A 17,950-nucleotide genomic window follows, 5' to 3' on the forward strand; every position below is an offset into this window, starting at 1 on the left:
CGTAATTTCAAAATACGTGTTCGGCGCGTCGAGTGAACCTGTGTGCATCACATGTCTTGTAATAAAAAATAAGTGCTGGCTGCAGAGGGTTTATAATAAAAAAAATAGACGCTCAAGTTTTTCAGATACTTGAATAATCTCATGCGTCATCAGAGGGAGTGTCTTGCATGTATTTTGTGAACGTGAGCGTCTCTTTTATCATAAACAGTTTTGATGCGTTTGCAGCAGGCAATTATTTTGACAATACACGTGATGCATATGGTTCACAATCATGATGCAACAAACACATATTTTGAAAACATTAGCAACACACATGACACTCCAAACACATATTTTGAATGTGTGCCCCTCAGAAAAGCAGTCACGAGCTGCTACTGGTGCACACGCATCCTAGGCTAGTGAAGATAAGTGGTTGTGGTTAAAAAGTACACTTTTTTGTGAAAATGGCTATCTTTACACTAGATAAAACACTGATTGGGATCATTTAGAGCACATTAAAGCTGCATTGAAACTTCAATTTGGACCTTCAAAACGTTGGGTTCAACTGAAGTCCACTATTATGGAGAAAAATCCTAGAATGTTTTCCTCAAAAAAACTTTATTTTTTTTATGACTAAAGAGAATGAGACATAAACATTTTGGATAACATGAGGGTGAGTAAATTATAAGAACATTTTCTTATGAAAGTGGAGTAATCCTCATAAAATAATAAATAATACAAATAAAATAATAAAAAAATAATAATAATTTTGCTGCATAAATCAAAAAAAATAAAGCTTTAAAAAAAAATTTTAAAACGCTTTATGTTAGGGTTTAAAAAAAATTATACTTAGTTGTATTTATTTAAAAGCACTATCTTTCATATAGATGATTAAATGTGTTTTTCTACTTCTGTGTTATCTGTATACTGTGTTAGACTTGATGAGACTATTCCAATGTGCACTTATGTATTGCTGTTCTTGTGTTGCTATAATTGCTTTTATTGTTTACCTCATTTGTAAGTCGCTTTGGACAAAAGTGTCTGCTAAAAGACTACATTTAAATGTTATTTCAAAATCATCTATTTTACACTCTCAGATAAAATGGTACAAAAGCTGTTACCGGGGCACTGCCTTTAAAAGGTTCCGAAAGGTACAGATACATTTGTTGCCAAAGTATCCTTTGAAGGACTCTTCAGATCCAAAGATGTACTTTTGTTTTTCTGAGCCAACATTTGTATGCCTTAAGTTGCTGATTAATAAACATTACAATGTACTAATACTGTTTAAACATTAACCATGTCCCTCTATAAAAAAATTAGGCTCATTTTGTTCAATATTCCTGTAATGAATCACTCTGAATGTTTTAATCCACCATCGTTTGATTGGAAATGAGTTAAAGATAGTTTCTCTTTGCTGAAGCAGGGCCCCATGTTTGGGAGCCAAGGTAAACTAAGACTTAATGGTGTAGAGCTCTAAGATTTCATGTCTGTAGGGACAGATCATGCATCTCTGCTGCACCTGATGAAGGAGTCTGTCTCTACACAGGCTTAAGAGTACCAGACACAGACAGTTACCGTCCTAAGAAGAACCATAGCTCTAGCGTTAACCTGCCATACTAAAACAAATCGATATAAATCTACAGCCAAGCAGAGCAAATCTAGAGCTACCTTAGGCTGGACTTCAAGACTTCAAAGAATAGCTGGCTGAAAATTCCTCTGCTGCACAGATTCCTCTGTATTAAATCCAGATTTCATTCTGGATGACTTATAAAACATGTTAAACATACTTAACAAGGACCGGTGTCATTCCCAATGACAGAAGCCTTATTAGAGTGTTTACAGACATACTTGGAAAACAAATGCTGCACGATTCAAATAAATTCAAGCAAGTCAAATGACGCATAAAACCTGTTCTCAAAACAGCTGAGTAACTAGTGCAAATGGGTTTGACAGTTCAGAGAGATGATTGTGTACATTTGGTGCTTCAGTAATCAGTAACTGATACATTTTGTAATTGTACAGTGTTATCCTTCTTGGTCACTTCATTTGCAGAGTTAAATGAAAATCAAGACCACTCCTGGTTTAGATATTAACGGTAAAAGGATCACCAGAACAAATGTGATGATTGTCTCTCATGGGTTAGTGGTCACTTTGATGATAAATCCACCCAGAAGACAGTGTTGAAACGACAGTAAAGACCTGCCAGCCATCACACACACACACACACACACACACACACACACACACACACACACACACACACACACACACACACACACACACACACACACACACACACTAAAGTGGATGAAAATGACCGACCTGACTATGCTCTTGGAACTGAAATCTCTTCACTAAAGCCAAAGTATGGTCGGTATGCTAGTCAGATTCCATTAATTTCTATTCCTGGAATTTATTTCAAAGAATGAAGCATATTTATCCTGCTTTAATAAAACAGCATGTGGAGGCTGAGATTAGTACATGAGAGCAAGGCATCAACATTGTGGAAAGAGTGGATTTCATCACAACCTTATATAAACTAAGCAGGCTTTGGTTTGTGTGCCCAAAACATGCTACCCATTAGACACACGTTAAAGGATGAGCAAAAAAAGTGTCATTTCCTCCTTCATGATTACAATTTTAGGATTTATTTCTGTCAATGATCACTGTAATATTGATAACAAAAATGCTAAATTCTGGGGCAAACTCAGAGAAGATGTGATATGGCATTACAGAAATGATAAAATAGAGAAGATTAGGTGAAAGATGGATAGTAGTGGTAGACCGATTAAACAAGACTAAAACCGATTAATCGGCACTGATAGTTTGTGACAAGCTGGTTACTTGTATCCATATTTTAAGTTAATAACGAAAGAAAGCAAACTTTATGCAGCTGTCAGCTACATTAACATATCCAACTAATCAAAATCTGATTTCAGTTCTTTTTTATCATCACTGCAATGTAGTCTGTAGTTATTTTGATTAGATAACTATTAAATGATTAAACTAGGGCTGTGCAAAAAATCGCCTGCAATTCTCATGTGTGTTTCATCAGTAAAGCGAGCCGGTTCGGTGATTATAGTAAATTGCCATCACCTGCTTTCAGATGGAGCGGCATTTACTACACAGAGCCATAGTACACCGAGAAAATTGGCAAAATCTCATTATCTGAGGCCTAGTCCACACGGACACGGGTACTTTTATAACCGTGAGTTTTTTCACGCGGTTCGGCCGTTCGTCCACACGAAACCGCAGTATCGGCACTGAAGCCGAGCATATTTGAAAACCCCGGCCATGGTGAGCTTTTTAAGAAACCCCGGTTACAGTGGTGTCATGTAGAGAGTAAAACCAGGAGTTTTGCCTTGCGACGTCAGAGTGTGCCCCGTTATCCACTGTGTTTGACGTCAAGATTGTGCGCCGCTGACTGCTTTGTTGATGATTCTGTGCAATGGCGGACGTATCTTGCTAATAATAACTGTGCTAACAGGGCTTCTAACATGTATACAGATAGATGCTCAGTTATCTCACTATATTGCGGAACACGATTTGGGTTATATCCCCGCCTGCTGGTGTGGCATGCTCTTGACAGCGCTTGATAGCGTGCTTTTGCTTTATCGTGTGGATGGATATTTAATTTAAACCGAGCATGTGTGGACGGGATTTTTTTTTAGGGAAAACTCTGGTTATAAATATACCCGTGTCCGTGTGGACTAGGTCTGAGTCGATTTTTCTAGATTATGAACACGATTTTCCTAGCTTCTCGGATTTTGCCTATAGCTTTTGCACAGCCCTAGTAAAAGAAGCAAATAATGTACAAGATTACACCCTTAATATACATTTATGTCATCTGAATTTTATCAGTCAGAGTATTTCACAGAAGTATTTACTTTAGGGCTGCACAGTAAATCGTGTGTGATTTTTTGTGCAGCCCTAATTTACTTCAGTACTTATTAATATATTTGATATATTTTTATTTATACATTTAGCACATTTTCATGGTTCTGTGCTGTTGTTTTTAACTTTTGTAATACATTTCAGCACTGTTTTACTTTGAGTGTAATATTTGTTTCATCCAGTATCCATTTTAAAAACTATCTGTCAATTAATCCGTTATCGGCAAGTTATCGGTATCGGTAAAATCCACTATCGGTCAACCACCTCTAATGGATAGCTTCCTCAGGTTTAAGGCCTATTGCAAACAGATACAGCATAACTACAGTATGTGTGTGTTTCTGTGCAAGATAAGACCAAAGTCTACATAAGATGAGGTGAAGTGAGGTAAATCACATCAGAGATAGCCTGGAGAACAGCCTGAGGGAGCTCCAGTTTAGAGATAATGGCAGCTTTGGAAAGCTTTCGCCCTACCAGACAAAGTTAGATCGAGGGTCATAAGATCATACACATGAAATGTGATTTTGAGATCAAGTAGAATTTAAAACACCTAGAAGTAAAATGTACCTGATGCATTAAGAAAACTGAGTGCCTTTATCATTTGTGCCAGTAGATTAGCCTTGTTTAGAAAGATAAAGTACTGGCACGTAACAAAGACTAGATATGAGCAGTTCCTACCTTTAATCCTTATGAACCTCACGTTCCCATCAGTAGGGTTTTTCAAACTGGTGGCCGAGAGAGTTAGGATTGTAACCTAAAGGACTGGCAGGAAATTACTGAGGTGCAGGTATAGCTGCCCAATGCTCCGTGTTCACGACCTTGCATCATGTCATTTTCCCTTGACTTTTAAATTAATAGTTGCCCACTTCTTGGCGTGTTTGATGTGAATCCATATGATGTGAATCCTTTTGCAGAGACTTCAACCTGGACCTTGTTAAATGTGTCATTGTCTTCGTCTTAACTTGAATTGTCCAGCTCTGATGGTTGAGGAACTTTTCCAAGAAAAAGAGCTTCTTCAATGAACTTTTCTCTAAATGAGAACCAGATGGGAAGTTAAACAAGAATACATTTTTAAAGATTTAGTAATAAAGAATACTTTGAGTAACTTAATCCAACCCAACAATTACTCATTTTATCTTAGAAGGACTTGAATGTCATAAGAAATGGCATGCTAAATTACTTAAATATTATAAATATTGATTAAAATATTTTTTCCAGGTAGGCCTACTTCTAGTTGGAAATGACCTGTGAACTTGGTAGGCTATTTAGTCCTTTGCATAAAGAAAATTTCAACAAAACTTTAAACCTGTTGTAGTTAGAAAATGTATGCAAATTATCTAAAAAGAAGTAGGCTATGTACAAATTGTGCATTCACTCGTACCTTCCAAACTTTTGTCACCGTTTAAAGTAGCATGACTGTGGTGTGGATTCCTGTGGGTTAATCTGTTCTGGTAGGTTGCATTTTTCCAGACGCATAACAGCTATAACATCTTATATAATTTACAAAATTGACAAGTTTCTTGACATTGCAGAACACTGATTTTGCTATAAATTATGAGCAAATACGACGAAGTCTAAATTTCTTTCCGTGTCACAGGGCTATAAACGTAACGTATTCGATTGGCTTGTGAGGTTTTGGGCACTGTTGTTCTAAATGTAAAGCAATGGTGCCCCTTAGCGGTTTTAGATGGTAAGTTCATTGCATGATTTTTGCTCGGTTCAGAGGACGAAAACTACTTAGATAAACAAACCTATTATTATACATGTTATGTTTAAATACTCACTAGTGGATCCACAAATAGTTTAGTTTTAAATTAAGAGATAAAACACCGCTTAGGTGCAGTACACACCGCCGAACATGTGGTGTCGCTGTTTAAAATCTGAAGCGCAGTAAAGAGGCGCTCTGGAGTCTTTACTCTTCACCGACACAAAACAAAGAGAAGCAAATCTTGCAAAGCACGGACCTCACTAAAATAACAGCTTTCATTTAAATTATGGGCAAAAAACACAAGAAACACAAATCAGACAAGCACACACACGACGGTAGGTCACTTAACGTTATTGCTTAATTTAATAGGCTGGAAAATGCAGTCTCTCAGTAGGCTGAATTGAAGTTAGATGGGGAAGCAGTTTTATCACTGAGACTGATGCTGTCATAGATGAGTAGCAATCTGATTTCTTTTTATTATGTCTGTATTAACACAATATTAATGCAGCAGATGTACATATTTGAGCCTGCTCGTGTAGTATTGCGTGTGTTTTGTCATTAGCTCAGTTTGAAAGCTAGCCGTTAGCAATATGCTTAGCCGGGGCAGACTAACTTTGAATAAGAACATAGAAAGAGACGTAACGTTACAGTGTAAACTTGACTTATTTTTGTGTCATGTAAAATGCTGCTTTAAGAAACACCATTCCTGTGTTGCGTATTAGTGTTCAGTCTTGAATAGAAAAATACATTAAGTATAACATTATCTGTCGAGGGTGTTACTTTGTATAGGATACTGTATATGATAAGTTGTATTAAGCATTAATGGATATACTGGCTCTTGATGTATTATCTAAGAAAACTTTTTACAAAGATGTCAAACTTGCATTTTGACAGACCCGAGCAGTACTGAAGTGGCTAATCCAATCAGGTTGTGTGTAAACTGTGCTTACTGTATCTGTACTGTCGGCCCATTGCAGAGTTTACTGAGCGCCCTCTGAAGCTGGTGTTAAAAGTGGCTGGGAATGAGGTCACCACAGGCAGCCCAAACCTCGAGAGCACATATGACGACCAGGTAGATTACGACAAACACAAAGACAAGAAAAAGAAGAAGAAAAAGAAGGAAGAAAAGGGTCGAAACAGTCCTCCAGTCTCACCGGTTGATGACAAGAAAAAGAAAAAAGTGAGATATGAATACTAAATACATACACTGATGTGGATTGCTTCATAGTTGCGTTGTCTGGATGTTTACATGCTTGTTATGTCCTAAGCAGTAAAATGTTTGTCTCATAGATGACTAAAAAAAGAAAAGGCCCAGACTCTGTAGAACCAGACTGGGATGAGCAGAGCAGAACTCCTGCTCGCTCTGATGTTTCCCAGGACAAACCCCATACCCCCTCGCTTGCCAGAATGGAAGGTATCACAATGCACCCTTATATAGTTAGTTAAAAATTTGCAGAGGGAGATTGTGCTGATTTTGACTGATTTTTATTTTTGCAGATAAAGAGCAGACCCCTCTACAGGAAGCATTGAGTCAGCTCATCCGACAGCTCCAGAGGTATGACCGAGAGACAGCATTTTTTTGATGTTTAGCCTGGTTCAGTAAAACATAATGTATATTTTTTATGTGTTTAAGGCTTGACATGTGTGAGGATAAATTACCTTAGATTTTACGTCAGTATTTCCAATTTTATCCTTGTTCTATTGTAGTAGTCTGTGTTTATATGCATGTCCGTATTCATTTGGAATGAGAACTAAAAGCTGTTGGTTGTTGTATATTGCAGGAAGGACCCCAATGCATTCTTCTCTTTCCCTGTTACGGACCTGATCGCCCCGGGATACACCCTTGTTATAAAGAGGCCCATGGACTTTAGCTCTATGAAGGACAAAGTAAAAAAAGAGCATTACCAGTCACTTGAGGAACTTAAGGTAATGTGATAACCATGGCTTATACCACAACACAAGCTATCATCCATAAGCCAGCCTCACACTAAAATTCTGGACGATTACGAAATCTTGTTGCACCACACACATGAGGAGAATCTTGACAGATTTTCTTAAGTCTTAAACATGCTCGCACTACAAAGCTTAAAAATCATAGTGCATTGTTTGGCGGTTGCTATTTTAAAGGTCTGTCATTCATTTCCGTCTCTCACTGGCTACTGTAATTGGCTGTTTATGCCCGGTATTAAGATGCGTTTTCGTTGATCGGATCACAAGTGGACGAGAGAGACACATTCACGTTTACACTTGGTATTTAAATCCGTCTCATTTGTCCACTTTCGATCGCCTCTGTCCTGATAACTTTCGAGGGGATGGTCTTTGGACACTGTGGGCAAGTCTTTTAGCTTTCATTTAAATGCCAGCGAGAGAAATGCAGGGTTTAAATGAATGCAAACTAATATTAGGTCAGAGTCTGCTGCTTGTGTTGGAAGTACATATGCACAATGTTTTGTATATGTAAGAGCTTTTTCTGATATTTTTGAGCAATTGATTACTGTAAATCAGCTTGCGCAACGATTACATGCTTGCAAAATGAAACTATTGAAAGATAAGAATTGCAGCCGCTTTAGTTTTTATTAATGAAGAAGTCAAAGATGAAGTAAAACATTGTGCTCAGTACATCATATTAGATAAATAAGCGGAGAGTAGTCCATTTTTTGTGGCTGTTTAAATGCATGCGACCACATACACCATAAAAGAAAATGCGTTTTCGACTGCCTCTGAATGTGGTCAAAAGTGGATGAGCTCAAAAAGTTTTACACCCCGTTTACACCTGTCTTTAGCGGTGTCCACTTGTGATCTGATCAACCAAAACTCATCTTAATACCAGGTGTAAACAGTCCCTTTAAGTACTGACGTAAACATTCCAATTTAAAATCCTAAATATCAAACATGTTTGATATGACTGGGGTGGCGCCATTTTTCTTGCAAGCAGATCAAGAAGTGTAAGATTTGATCTGTAAACGTCACACGTTAATTTAAAATCTGTGCTGAATATCGGAACTGATCGAGGTCCTGGACTTGATTTTAGTTTGGATTCCCTGAAGTGGAAAATCCTGTAGTGTGAGCCTGGCTTCAATCACAAATTTTCAATTCCGATGGTGAACATATATTTTGGCAGTTAACTTATTGTGTCTTTTTTCGACAGCTGGATTTCAGAATAATGTGTGAGAACGCTATGATCTATAACAAACCAGACACCATTTACTACAAAGCAGCTAAAAAACTCCTTCACTCTGGCATGAAGATCCTGAGCCCAGTGAGTGCACTGTATTGAATGTATATAGATTGCATTTGAATTGTATCATACAGAAAGTGTCAATAACTTTGCAAACAAATTGTAGGATTGCATTTTTAAAGCTCGACTGTAAATATTAATGTGGACACCAGATGGCGCTATTATGCCATGTACAATGTTGATACCTTTGCTGCTGTTGCATTTATAAGGGGTGTTTATTAACTAAATAAATTGTTAGACTTGCAAACATGTAAAATCTCTTTTTACCTGTGTACATTTAGGAGAGACTTGACAGTTTGAAGCAGAGCATAGAGTTTATGGCGAACCTTCAGACATCCAACAGTCAGTCAGCAGAGGATGGAGAGGAGGAGGGTGGAGCGTCTGACCCTGCCAAAGAGAACTCATCTGTAATGGACACGAGCGATAACTCACAGTCACCCCGTGTACCCAACAAAGACACTCCAAGGTATGAGTCACACATGTTAGCTATTAACAATTTAATTATGGCTAATTTGTCATGAAATAATCACTGATTATAAAGTATATAGTCAGGATTGCTTTCTTTCCAGCCATCAAAAGGCCATTCCAGAAGGAGTTTGATCCTAGGGTTCCTTTATTTTGAAAATTGCTTTATATAATGCTGTAAATTCATAAGCAGGGAGGGAATTGATACTGTCCAAATGGAAAATGTGAGTAAAATTTGGCTTTGGGTATGTACATTCAACAGTTACTCACATTTTTGGCCAGACTGACATTTGATTGTTGTTAAACTAAGCAATGTAAATGATTCGGATGAAAAATGTTAACATCCACCAGTAAAAAAAAAATGATTGCAACAAATCCAGTGAAGTGGATTTTGTTTCTGTGCTGGAACCAGTGAGGCATTCCAGGATGTTTTGGAGTGTTCACCATCTCTCTCATTTCTATTCTGTTTTTGTTTCTTGCTTACGTAAATTGGTTTGGCAGCTGCAGTAGGCGAGTTACATGGAATGCCTAAAACATGTGGTGACTTGTAGGCCTTCTGTACTTCATGAGATACACGCTCCTCACATACGAAACGTAGCTTTTTACTGAGATTGAATCATCATCTTGATCGTTTCTCAGCTGAGTCGGTTAAAGGGACACTCCACCTTTTTTGAAAATATGCTCATTTTCCAGCTCTTCTAGAGTTAAACATTTGATTTTTACCATTTAGCTGATCTCTGGGTCTGGTGCTACCACTTTTAGCATAGCTTAGCACAATCCATTGAATCTAATTTAACCATTAGCATTAAAGATATTTTTCCTATTTAAAACTTGATTCTTCTGTAGTTACATCGTGTACTAAGACCGACTGAAAATTTAAAGTTGTGATATTCTAGGCAGATATGGCTAGGAACTATACTCTCAAACTGGCGTAATAATCAAGCACTTTGCTGTTGTAACATGGCTGCAGGAGGCGCAATGATATTACGTACTGTAGTAGTCCCCTATTGAAAGATACTAAGGGGACTATTTTCGGCTGCATGTTACGGCAGCAAAGTCCTTGATTATTACGCCAGAATGAGAGTATAGTTCCTAGCCATATCTGCTTAGAAAATTGCAACTTAAAATTTTTAGTCGTTCTTAGTACATGATGTAACTACAGAAGAATCAAGTTTTAAATAGGAAAAATATTGAAACTCTTTGGTTATTTTTTAGTTCGATGCTAATGGTCTAATCAGATTCAATGGATTGTGCTAAGCTCTGCTAAAAGTGGTACTACGAGACCCGGGATCAGCTGAATGGTTTCCAAAAAGGTAAGAATCAAATGTTTAACTCTAGGGGAGGTGGAAAATGAGCATATTTTCCAAACAAGTGGATTGTCCCTTTAAAGGGATGGGCATATACTAAGTATCATTAGGCTACATGCTGCTGCTTGCATATTTACAGTTTGTTGGACTATAATTACTATTATATTTAAATGTGTTACATTTAAAGTGTTGCCTCATAATCGTTTCTTTGGAAATGATAATAATCATTTCCATCTTCTTACCCATAATTCCCTGACCAAACTCTGACCTCATTTGAATGTATCGAAGATATGACAAAAGCCTTTAAGTATCCATCGTTTGTGTAGAAGAGACAGTAAAGATGATTCTCAGAAGAGTGCCAGCCAAACCGAGAAAGACCTGGAGGAGATCAAGAAGATCATGGAGGAGCATGGGGGGAAACTTTCTAACAGAAGCCTGCAATGTGAGGTAACAGCAGAACAACGTTATTTTATTGCACTTGCACTAAATATATCAGATATGTGTTGGTAAATTGTCACATTTATTTGGGTTTGTTTTTTTCTGAGCAGCTGGATTTTGAGAGAAGAAAATCTGATGGCTCAACCACCCTGGGTATCCTGAACCCTGCCGACTTGAGCGCTGGAGGTATGTGAAAATCAGTTGAAGATGGGGAACTGTGAAATTGTACCTCGGCTTTCCCATGCAAACATATGTACGATGCTTTTGTGTTAGATCCTGGGTACTGCCCGGTCAAATTGGGCATGATGGGAGGAAGACTTCAAACTGGAATCAATACCCTTCAGGGCTTCAAAGAGGACAAGAGAAACATGGTGACTCCAGGTAACAAACAGTTAAGCTTTTTTCTGATACAGGTTAAGACAATATTGCCTCATTTCGACATGTTCACTGAACATTTACATTTTAGTTCAGTCTGTCAGTAATTACAGTGCTTGTATTAATTGGCCTGTGATCTGGGAAAAGTCTTGTTTATAGCCTCTTAAGAATAAGTGGACTTACCTTGAGTCATATGGAGAGAATCATGGCAAGGGTTCCTGTATTTAATCTCTGTTTGCACACCATGCTGGCATAATGTCATGTAACGTGCCAGAAAAAATCCTTAGTTCCTGCTGTCAATGGGAATATATTCACTGGTGGATCTGGTCTGCTGTGATTTCTACTCAGTATCTTATATCTATCAGTACTTTGGGATGCTTGCCAAGCATTCAGTTATTATTGTTCCTACTTGTTCAAGTGTGTGCTATTACTCTTTTATGCAAATGTGTTTGCAATTTTCGCCTAAAGAAAAAAATTGTTGTAGGAGGTACTTGATCCATATCTGTGCACCAGAATATCATAAATATTTGGTGCTCCTTAATTTTGGATTGGTAAGCAACTGCATAGCACTTTTACACAGGCATGCATTACTAATGTTTTGTTTTAAAATGTTAAAAATGTGATGATAAAAATAAAAACGTGCAATTGTATAATCCCCATAGTTGCATCAGAATTCGGAAATGACAGTTTTGGAGTATACAGAGCATTAGCTATTTAATCTAACCTGTTACATTTAACTGTGTTTAGTCTTTCTTACAGTTTAATTGCCTGATTTGGCAGTAACTTATTGAAACATTCTTACGTCTTTGGATTCTGTCTGAAGTTTAGTAATGTGTTTGAAGCTTTTATAAACGGTTTATCATTTCATAAGGTTTTCAGATTCTTCCCCTCTCTTTTTTCCAGTTACATACATAAATTATGGCCCATATAGCTCATATGCACCAACATATGACTCCAGTTTTGCCAACATTAGCAAAGATGACTCTGATCTTATTTATTCCTTCTATGGCGAGGAGAGCAGTGACCAAGGCTATGAAAGGTATGATCTTTAATACATTACACAGTTATAAAAGATTACCCTCTATAGCAGAAGTGTCCATTCCTGCTCCTGGAGAGCTGGTGTCTCAGCAGTTTTGCTCCAACCCTAATCAAACACACCTGATCCAGCTAATCAAGGTCTTTCTTGGCAGACTAGAAACTTTCAGGCAGGTGTGTTAGGGAAGTGCAGCTAAACTCTGCAGGACACGGCCCTCCAGAAACAAGTTTGGACCCCCCTGCTCTATAGGGTCAACATCACACAAGCTGCCAGCGACCCAGAGGATAAATTTTGTGTTCAAAGGTTGCACAAAACCTTTTGTTTTGTAGATGTAATGCATTTTACAGTTTTGTTTAATTTAAGTATCAACAAATTGCTTGGGAGAAATGATAACAGGAACACAAGAGAGGCTGTTGTTAAAATGCATTAAAGGCAGAGTGCACGATTTCTAAAAAACACTTTGGAAAAAGGAGTCGGGCCGACTACCAAACACACTTGTAGCCTATCAGCAGTAAGGGGTGTGTCTACTAAACGACATTGTTGCCTGGGTTGCGTATGTGTGGGGCGTTCTATCAAAGAAGGTCCAGATTCTATTGGGGTAGGGACGTGTTTGTGTAGGTGATTTCAAATGTCAACATTGGCTTTCAGAGATCATGGACCTGCCTTCCCCAATAGGGTTTAGGTAAATGCAGGACTAGGCTTTAGTTAATTTAGGACATTTTAAAGTTACATGAGTAGTTACAGTATGGTGGCACAAAATAAAACATGCCGTTTTTTATCAGATAAAAATGAGAACTATATTGTATGGCGGAAGAGCACTTACAGTAGTTTGCAGCACTTTGACCTCGGGTGCAGTAATATTGAAGGAAGTTTGAGCAAGATGGGGAGTAGTCAGGAGTGATGATGTTACTGCACGCCGAGGTCAAAATGCTGCAAATTAAGTGCTCTTCCGTCATACAATATAGTTCTCATTTTTATCCTCTTAAAAAAATCACCATTTTATTTTCTGCCACCATACTTACTCATGTAACTACTCATGTAACAGTCTTTAAATAGAGAAAACATTGAAATGTTTTTTGGTTTCTAAATTCATCCCTGTTTGGATCCCAAGGAATGAATGGGGCTAGGCTAAATGCTAACACATTCACAATGCGCTGTACAAAGATTAAGTGCACGCATTGAAAAAAGATAGGGATGTGTTAAAGTTGAGTTAAGAACATAGTAAAATATTAAAAACGGTGGTGTTTTCCTTTAAGCACATATTTGTGCTGTTAAAACATTTTGTTCACCTACATGGAAAAGTTTACTTTTAAGCTCAAAAGCCCTGGTTCACACCCTTTCACAGACCTCTGTACGTTCCAAAAACAAATTTTCTATGTGTTTATGTTTGTGTGTGTGTGTAGCATTTCAGATTGCCTCGTTAAAACCGAGGAGCACATGAGCAGGTTAGCAGATAATATTCTGGATGCTTTGACCAATGGAGAGCACTCCAGACAACTGAAGGAGACCGAACCTGTAAGAAACCCGTCATTCATATAAAACACTCATCCATCACTTACATATTCCTTACAAATTTTCAACAAGTTTAAAAGAATCATGTGTATAATTTATGATAAAAGCACTGAAAGCTTATAGTTTCTTTATTTTGATTTGATTGACATGGGTTTGTGAACACTGGTTGGATGATTTTGTCTTAACACAGGAGAATCTGCAAGGGGAGGAGCCTGTAGAGAAAGCAGACACAACGGATGATGTTGAGGTAAGATACCCTTACAAAAACGAGAACAGTAAAATGTGCAATAGTACAAAGTGTGCGATACCAGTGCACAACTAACCCGAGTGGCAGTAAAGGTACAAGCCTTGTATCTAAAAGCAGGGTCAAGACCGCAGGCTCTGCACTGTAGCAGCTGTGTCAACAACACCAACCAGCTCACATACACACAAATGGAAAGAATATTTACAGACAAACACCTCTCCTTGACTTCCTCCTTAATTCGCACATATATGTGTGTGCGTGCATGTGTGGTAGACTTGGAGGGTGAAGTATGAGTCGCCTGTGAATGTACACCAGTGTTGGTGTGGAAGGGCAGTGTGGTTATACGGTTAAAAGCTATTTTTTAAATAGGAAATGTTGCATAGCTCATAGTTGATGTGTTATTTTAACCTAAGCCCTTCTTTTGTACATTTTTCCTGTAGGTTGTTGGCTCAGAGCCTAGCAGTGGCAATATTACAACCGCTCTCACTTCAAATCTTGACCTTCCTGAGAGCTTCGACTCTGACGGTTAGAATTTCTTTTTATTGCAATTTAAGGTGTATGTGATGGAAAAGTTACTGGTTATATCAATCATCTGCTGTTGTTTTAGGGTCATCAGACCCCTGAGTATTACTGAAACATTATTTGGATCCTCTCTTAAGACACATCTTTTATCTTCATTATTTTACACAAACCAATATGATTCTTCTCTCTAAACAGTAAATTGCAAGCCAGCATTTTATTAGGGAAATTTAATAAATTGTCTTGTAACTCAATTAAACGCATCTTGCTTTTATTGTTTTAAATTAAACCACTCCATCTGTTTCCAACCGGTTCATTGCGAGTCAACTGGCATTAACAGACTGATTTATCTTTGTAAAACTTCATCTTCCTCCTCTGCTTCACTCTTAGAAACACAGAATTTCCAGCAGAAGCTGGATGAGACGACACTGTTGCTGAGGGAGTTGCAGAAGGCTCAGAAAGAGAGATTAAGTGCTAAACAGCCACCCAACATCATCTGCCTGCTGGCTCCTACTGCTAAAGAACTCCAGCTTGGTAACACACACACACACACACACACACACACACACACACACACACACACACACACACACACACACACACACACACACACACAAGCACATCATCTGCTTATTGGACTTTAGTGCTGCACAACTCAAGCCATGTGGCTGCCGTGGCTCAGGATAGCATTTCATTCCAGAAATTGTTGAACTAGGTTGGACTAGGTTAATTAATCCTGGTCAAGGCTAATTTGAATTTTGGCACCCAACAATTTTTTCCAACTAGTACCCTAGTTGCTAATTTTGTGTTATTGAAGTTAACTGTATTAGTTAGCCCTTACTTAATAAACCAGCAGTAAGGAATATTTGGAAACTCAAGTGGTGATCCATGAGAAATCATTTGAACAAGACACTTATCCTCATGGTTTAACTTCAACTTTGTATAAGTATTAACTTTTAAAATATCCCAATTGGTCTGTGTGTATACCTTTTAAACTAAAAAAGTAGTAATTATTAACTGTGTTTATCATCACAGTACTTGTAGTTGTTTCTTAAAGGGATAGTTCATGCCAAAATGACAAAAAAATGTCATAAATCACACACAACCAAGTGCTCTCATTGTCTTCAGAACACATTTTTTATGAAAACCAGGTGGCTTTTAAAAAAAAGTTCCCAGAAGATTTTTTAAGATTAAGAAAATTCCCAGAAAAGAATGAAAGACATCGCCAAAAAGGTCCATGTTCAATCACTCCTTCAATAATAATATTATGAAGCGACGTGAACACTTTTGTGCCCAAAGAAGAGAAAAACAAACCATTTAATTCATCAATTTGTTCTCCTGCTTGGTTTGGTTGTTCAGAGCACATTTACGACCAGACTACGGCGCATGCTGCTGACGTCACCTGCTGACGTTGTTGCCAGCGTACAGACAAAGAATACGCTGGCAAGTAATTTGCGCATTTATACCTGCTTTTTAAGTATTGTTTACAGTGGTTGCATAATGGATTAAATAAAAAAGCGGAAAAAACAAAAACGCGAACTACGTCAACAGGTGACGTCAGCAACATGCGCCGTAGTCTGGTCGTGCACTGAACAACCAAGGAGGAGAACAAATTGTTGAATAAAATTGTTTGTTTTGTTTTCTTTGTGCACAAAAGTGTTCTCGTCATTTCATAATATTACTATTGAAGAATTGATGAAAAGAATTGTGAAACTAACTGAAGTCAATAGGACAGACATAAGCCTTTCCGATTTCATCAAAAATATCTAAAAATGTGTTCTGAAGACAATTAGAGCACTTGGTGGTTTAGAACGACACGGGTAAGTGATTTTAACAAAATTAGAATTTTGGGGTGAACGATCCCTTTCAGGCCATATAATACGCTTTAGTTGTGGGTAAAGGTTGACTTTGTATTAGAGGTCCACTGCTCTCATCTTGTCAGACAACACTAGGCAAACACTAACTAGAAATCTTGTTTTTCACTTCCTTTCTCTGCATATTAACACACCCAACTGAATGATGTTTATAATTTATATCTTTTGTGTATTGTAATCATTTGTAAGCTTTTTTATAAATGATTATTTATTTGTACCATCTCTCTGCTTCTGCAGCGGAGAAAGTTACAGGTAATCTGACACAGTTGACTAGTCAGGTGAACCCTGGTGATGTGTGCAGTATATATGGTATCAGGAAGGCCATGGGTATTTCACTGCCAAGCAATGCCACAGAGGACACCTTTGTACACCTGACCACAGGTAATTAATGAATCAATCCCTTATGTTTATCTCAAAGACAAATTAAGCTTTTTATGTATATTAGGATGTTGGTCTTTTCTAACCATTAACTGAAATTTAATGGGAAGTTTTCTGTTATCTGTTTCAGTGGGAGAAATAGCTGAACCCATGGAAGGAGTGTGCTGAGATGGCAGTCTATCTGTTCTGCTTATTCTCAATCCTCCCCTTGATGATGCTGTTTGTGTTTGACATTTGTTTGCATTTCATTAATAAACATCTTTTTTAAGTATTGACTGTATTTCTGTTCTTAAGTTAGCCTTATAAAAGTGAGGTTTGTTCACCTTTTACTGCTATTACACTTCCACTCTTCTAGGGGTTTTCCCGATTACACCTGTAGTTAAAGGTGGGGTGAATTATTTTAGAAAAAAGCTTTGGAAAAGGGAGTCGGGGTTGAGTACCAAAAACACACTTGTAGCCAACCAGCAGTAAGGGGCATGTCGACTAACCTACATTGTTGCCTGGGTTGCATATGTGTGGGGCGGGTCTATCAAATGAAGGTCCAGATTCTATTAGGGTAGGAGCGTGTTTGTTTAGGTGATTTCAAATTTAACATTGGCCTTCAGAGATCATGCACCCCGCCTTTAAGATGTGTTTTGGTTGATCGACGAAAGGTAAACGGCGCTAATACAACTGTAAACGGGGCGTGAAACATTTTGAGCTCATCCGCTTTCGACCACAGTTTCGCAGTTGATTGGTTTTGTGGTACTCTGACATAATATTAGTGAGCGTCAATTTAAACCCGCCATTTCTCCCGCTTGTGTTTTAAGGACTCTCCCATAGGCAACCCCCCAAAGTATTTAGGAGAAGCGAAAGTGGACAGATTTGATCGCAAAGTGTGCGTATTCAAAAATCCACAGCAAAGGCCATATTTATAAAAACTGTTTTTGATGTGGAAAAGTGCTTAGCGCCACGTCGGGGTCTGAGCAGACGTATGCACTTTTGCT

General features: G+C 38.0%; 1 protein-coding gene across 1 annotated transcript; it reads left to right on the forward strand.

Annotated features, from left to right (window-relative positions):
- The first annotated feature begins 5,765 nt into the window (after positions 1-5,765).
- brd7 (bromodomain containing 7) lies at positions 5,766-17,237 on the forward strand. The gene is made up of 17 exons (XM_065289549.1): positions 5,766-5,913; positions 6,556-6,758; positions 6,869-6,992; positions 7,076-7,133; positions 7,360-7,504; positions 8,727-8,837; positions 9,098-9,282; positions 10,915-11,035; positions 11,137-11,212; positions 11,300-11,407; positions 12,305-12,440; positions 13,841-13,952; positions 14,140-14,196; positions 14,634-14,718; positions 15,103-15,246; positions 16,824-16,967; positions 17,095-17,237. The coding sequence occupies exons 1-17, from the start codon at positions 5,865-5,867 to the stop codon at positions 17,130-17,132; spliced, it is 1,896 nt and encodes a 631-aa protein (XP_065145621.1). The 5' UTR covers positions 5,766-5,864; the 3' UTR covers positions 17,133-17,237.
- The last annotated feature ends 713 nt before the right edge of the window (positions 17,238-17,950 follow it).

Source organism: Paramisgurnus dabryanus, chromosome 2 (genome assembly GCF_030506205.2).
Source record: "Paramisgurnus dabryanus chromosome 2, PD_genome_1.1, whole genome shotgun sequence".
In the NCBI taxonomy this organism is placed as follows: domain Eukaryota; kingdom Metazoa; phylum Chordata; class Actinopteri; order Cypriniformes; family Cobitidae; genus Paramisgurnus; species Paramisgurnus dabryanus.

Excerpts from the sequence above, each read along its gene's own strand:
- brd7 (XM_065289549.1), top strand. The coding sequence starts at position 5,865 with ATGGGCAAAAAACACAAGAAACACAAATCAGACAAGCACACACACGAC. Across the intron at positions 11,408-12,304 it reads GAGAAACATGGTGACTCCAG|TTACATACATAAATTATGGC; the intron begins GTAACAAACAGT and ends TCTTTTTTCCAG. Across the intron at positions 14,197-14,633 it reads ACACAACGGATGATGTTGAG|GTTGTTGGCTCAGAGCCTAG; the intron begins GTAAGATACCCT and ends TTTTTCCTGTAG.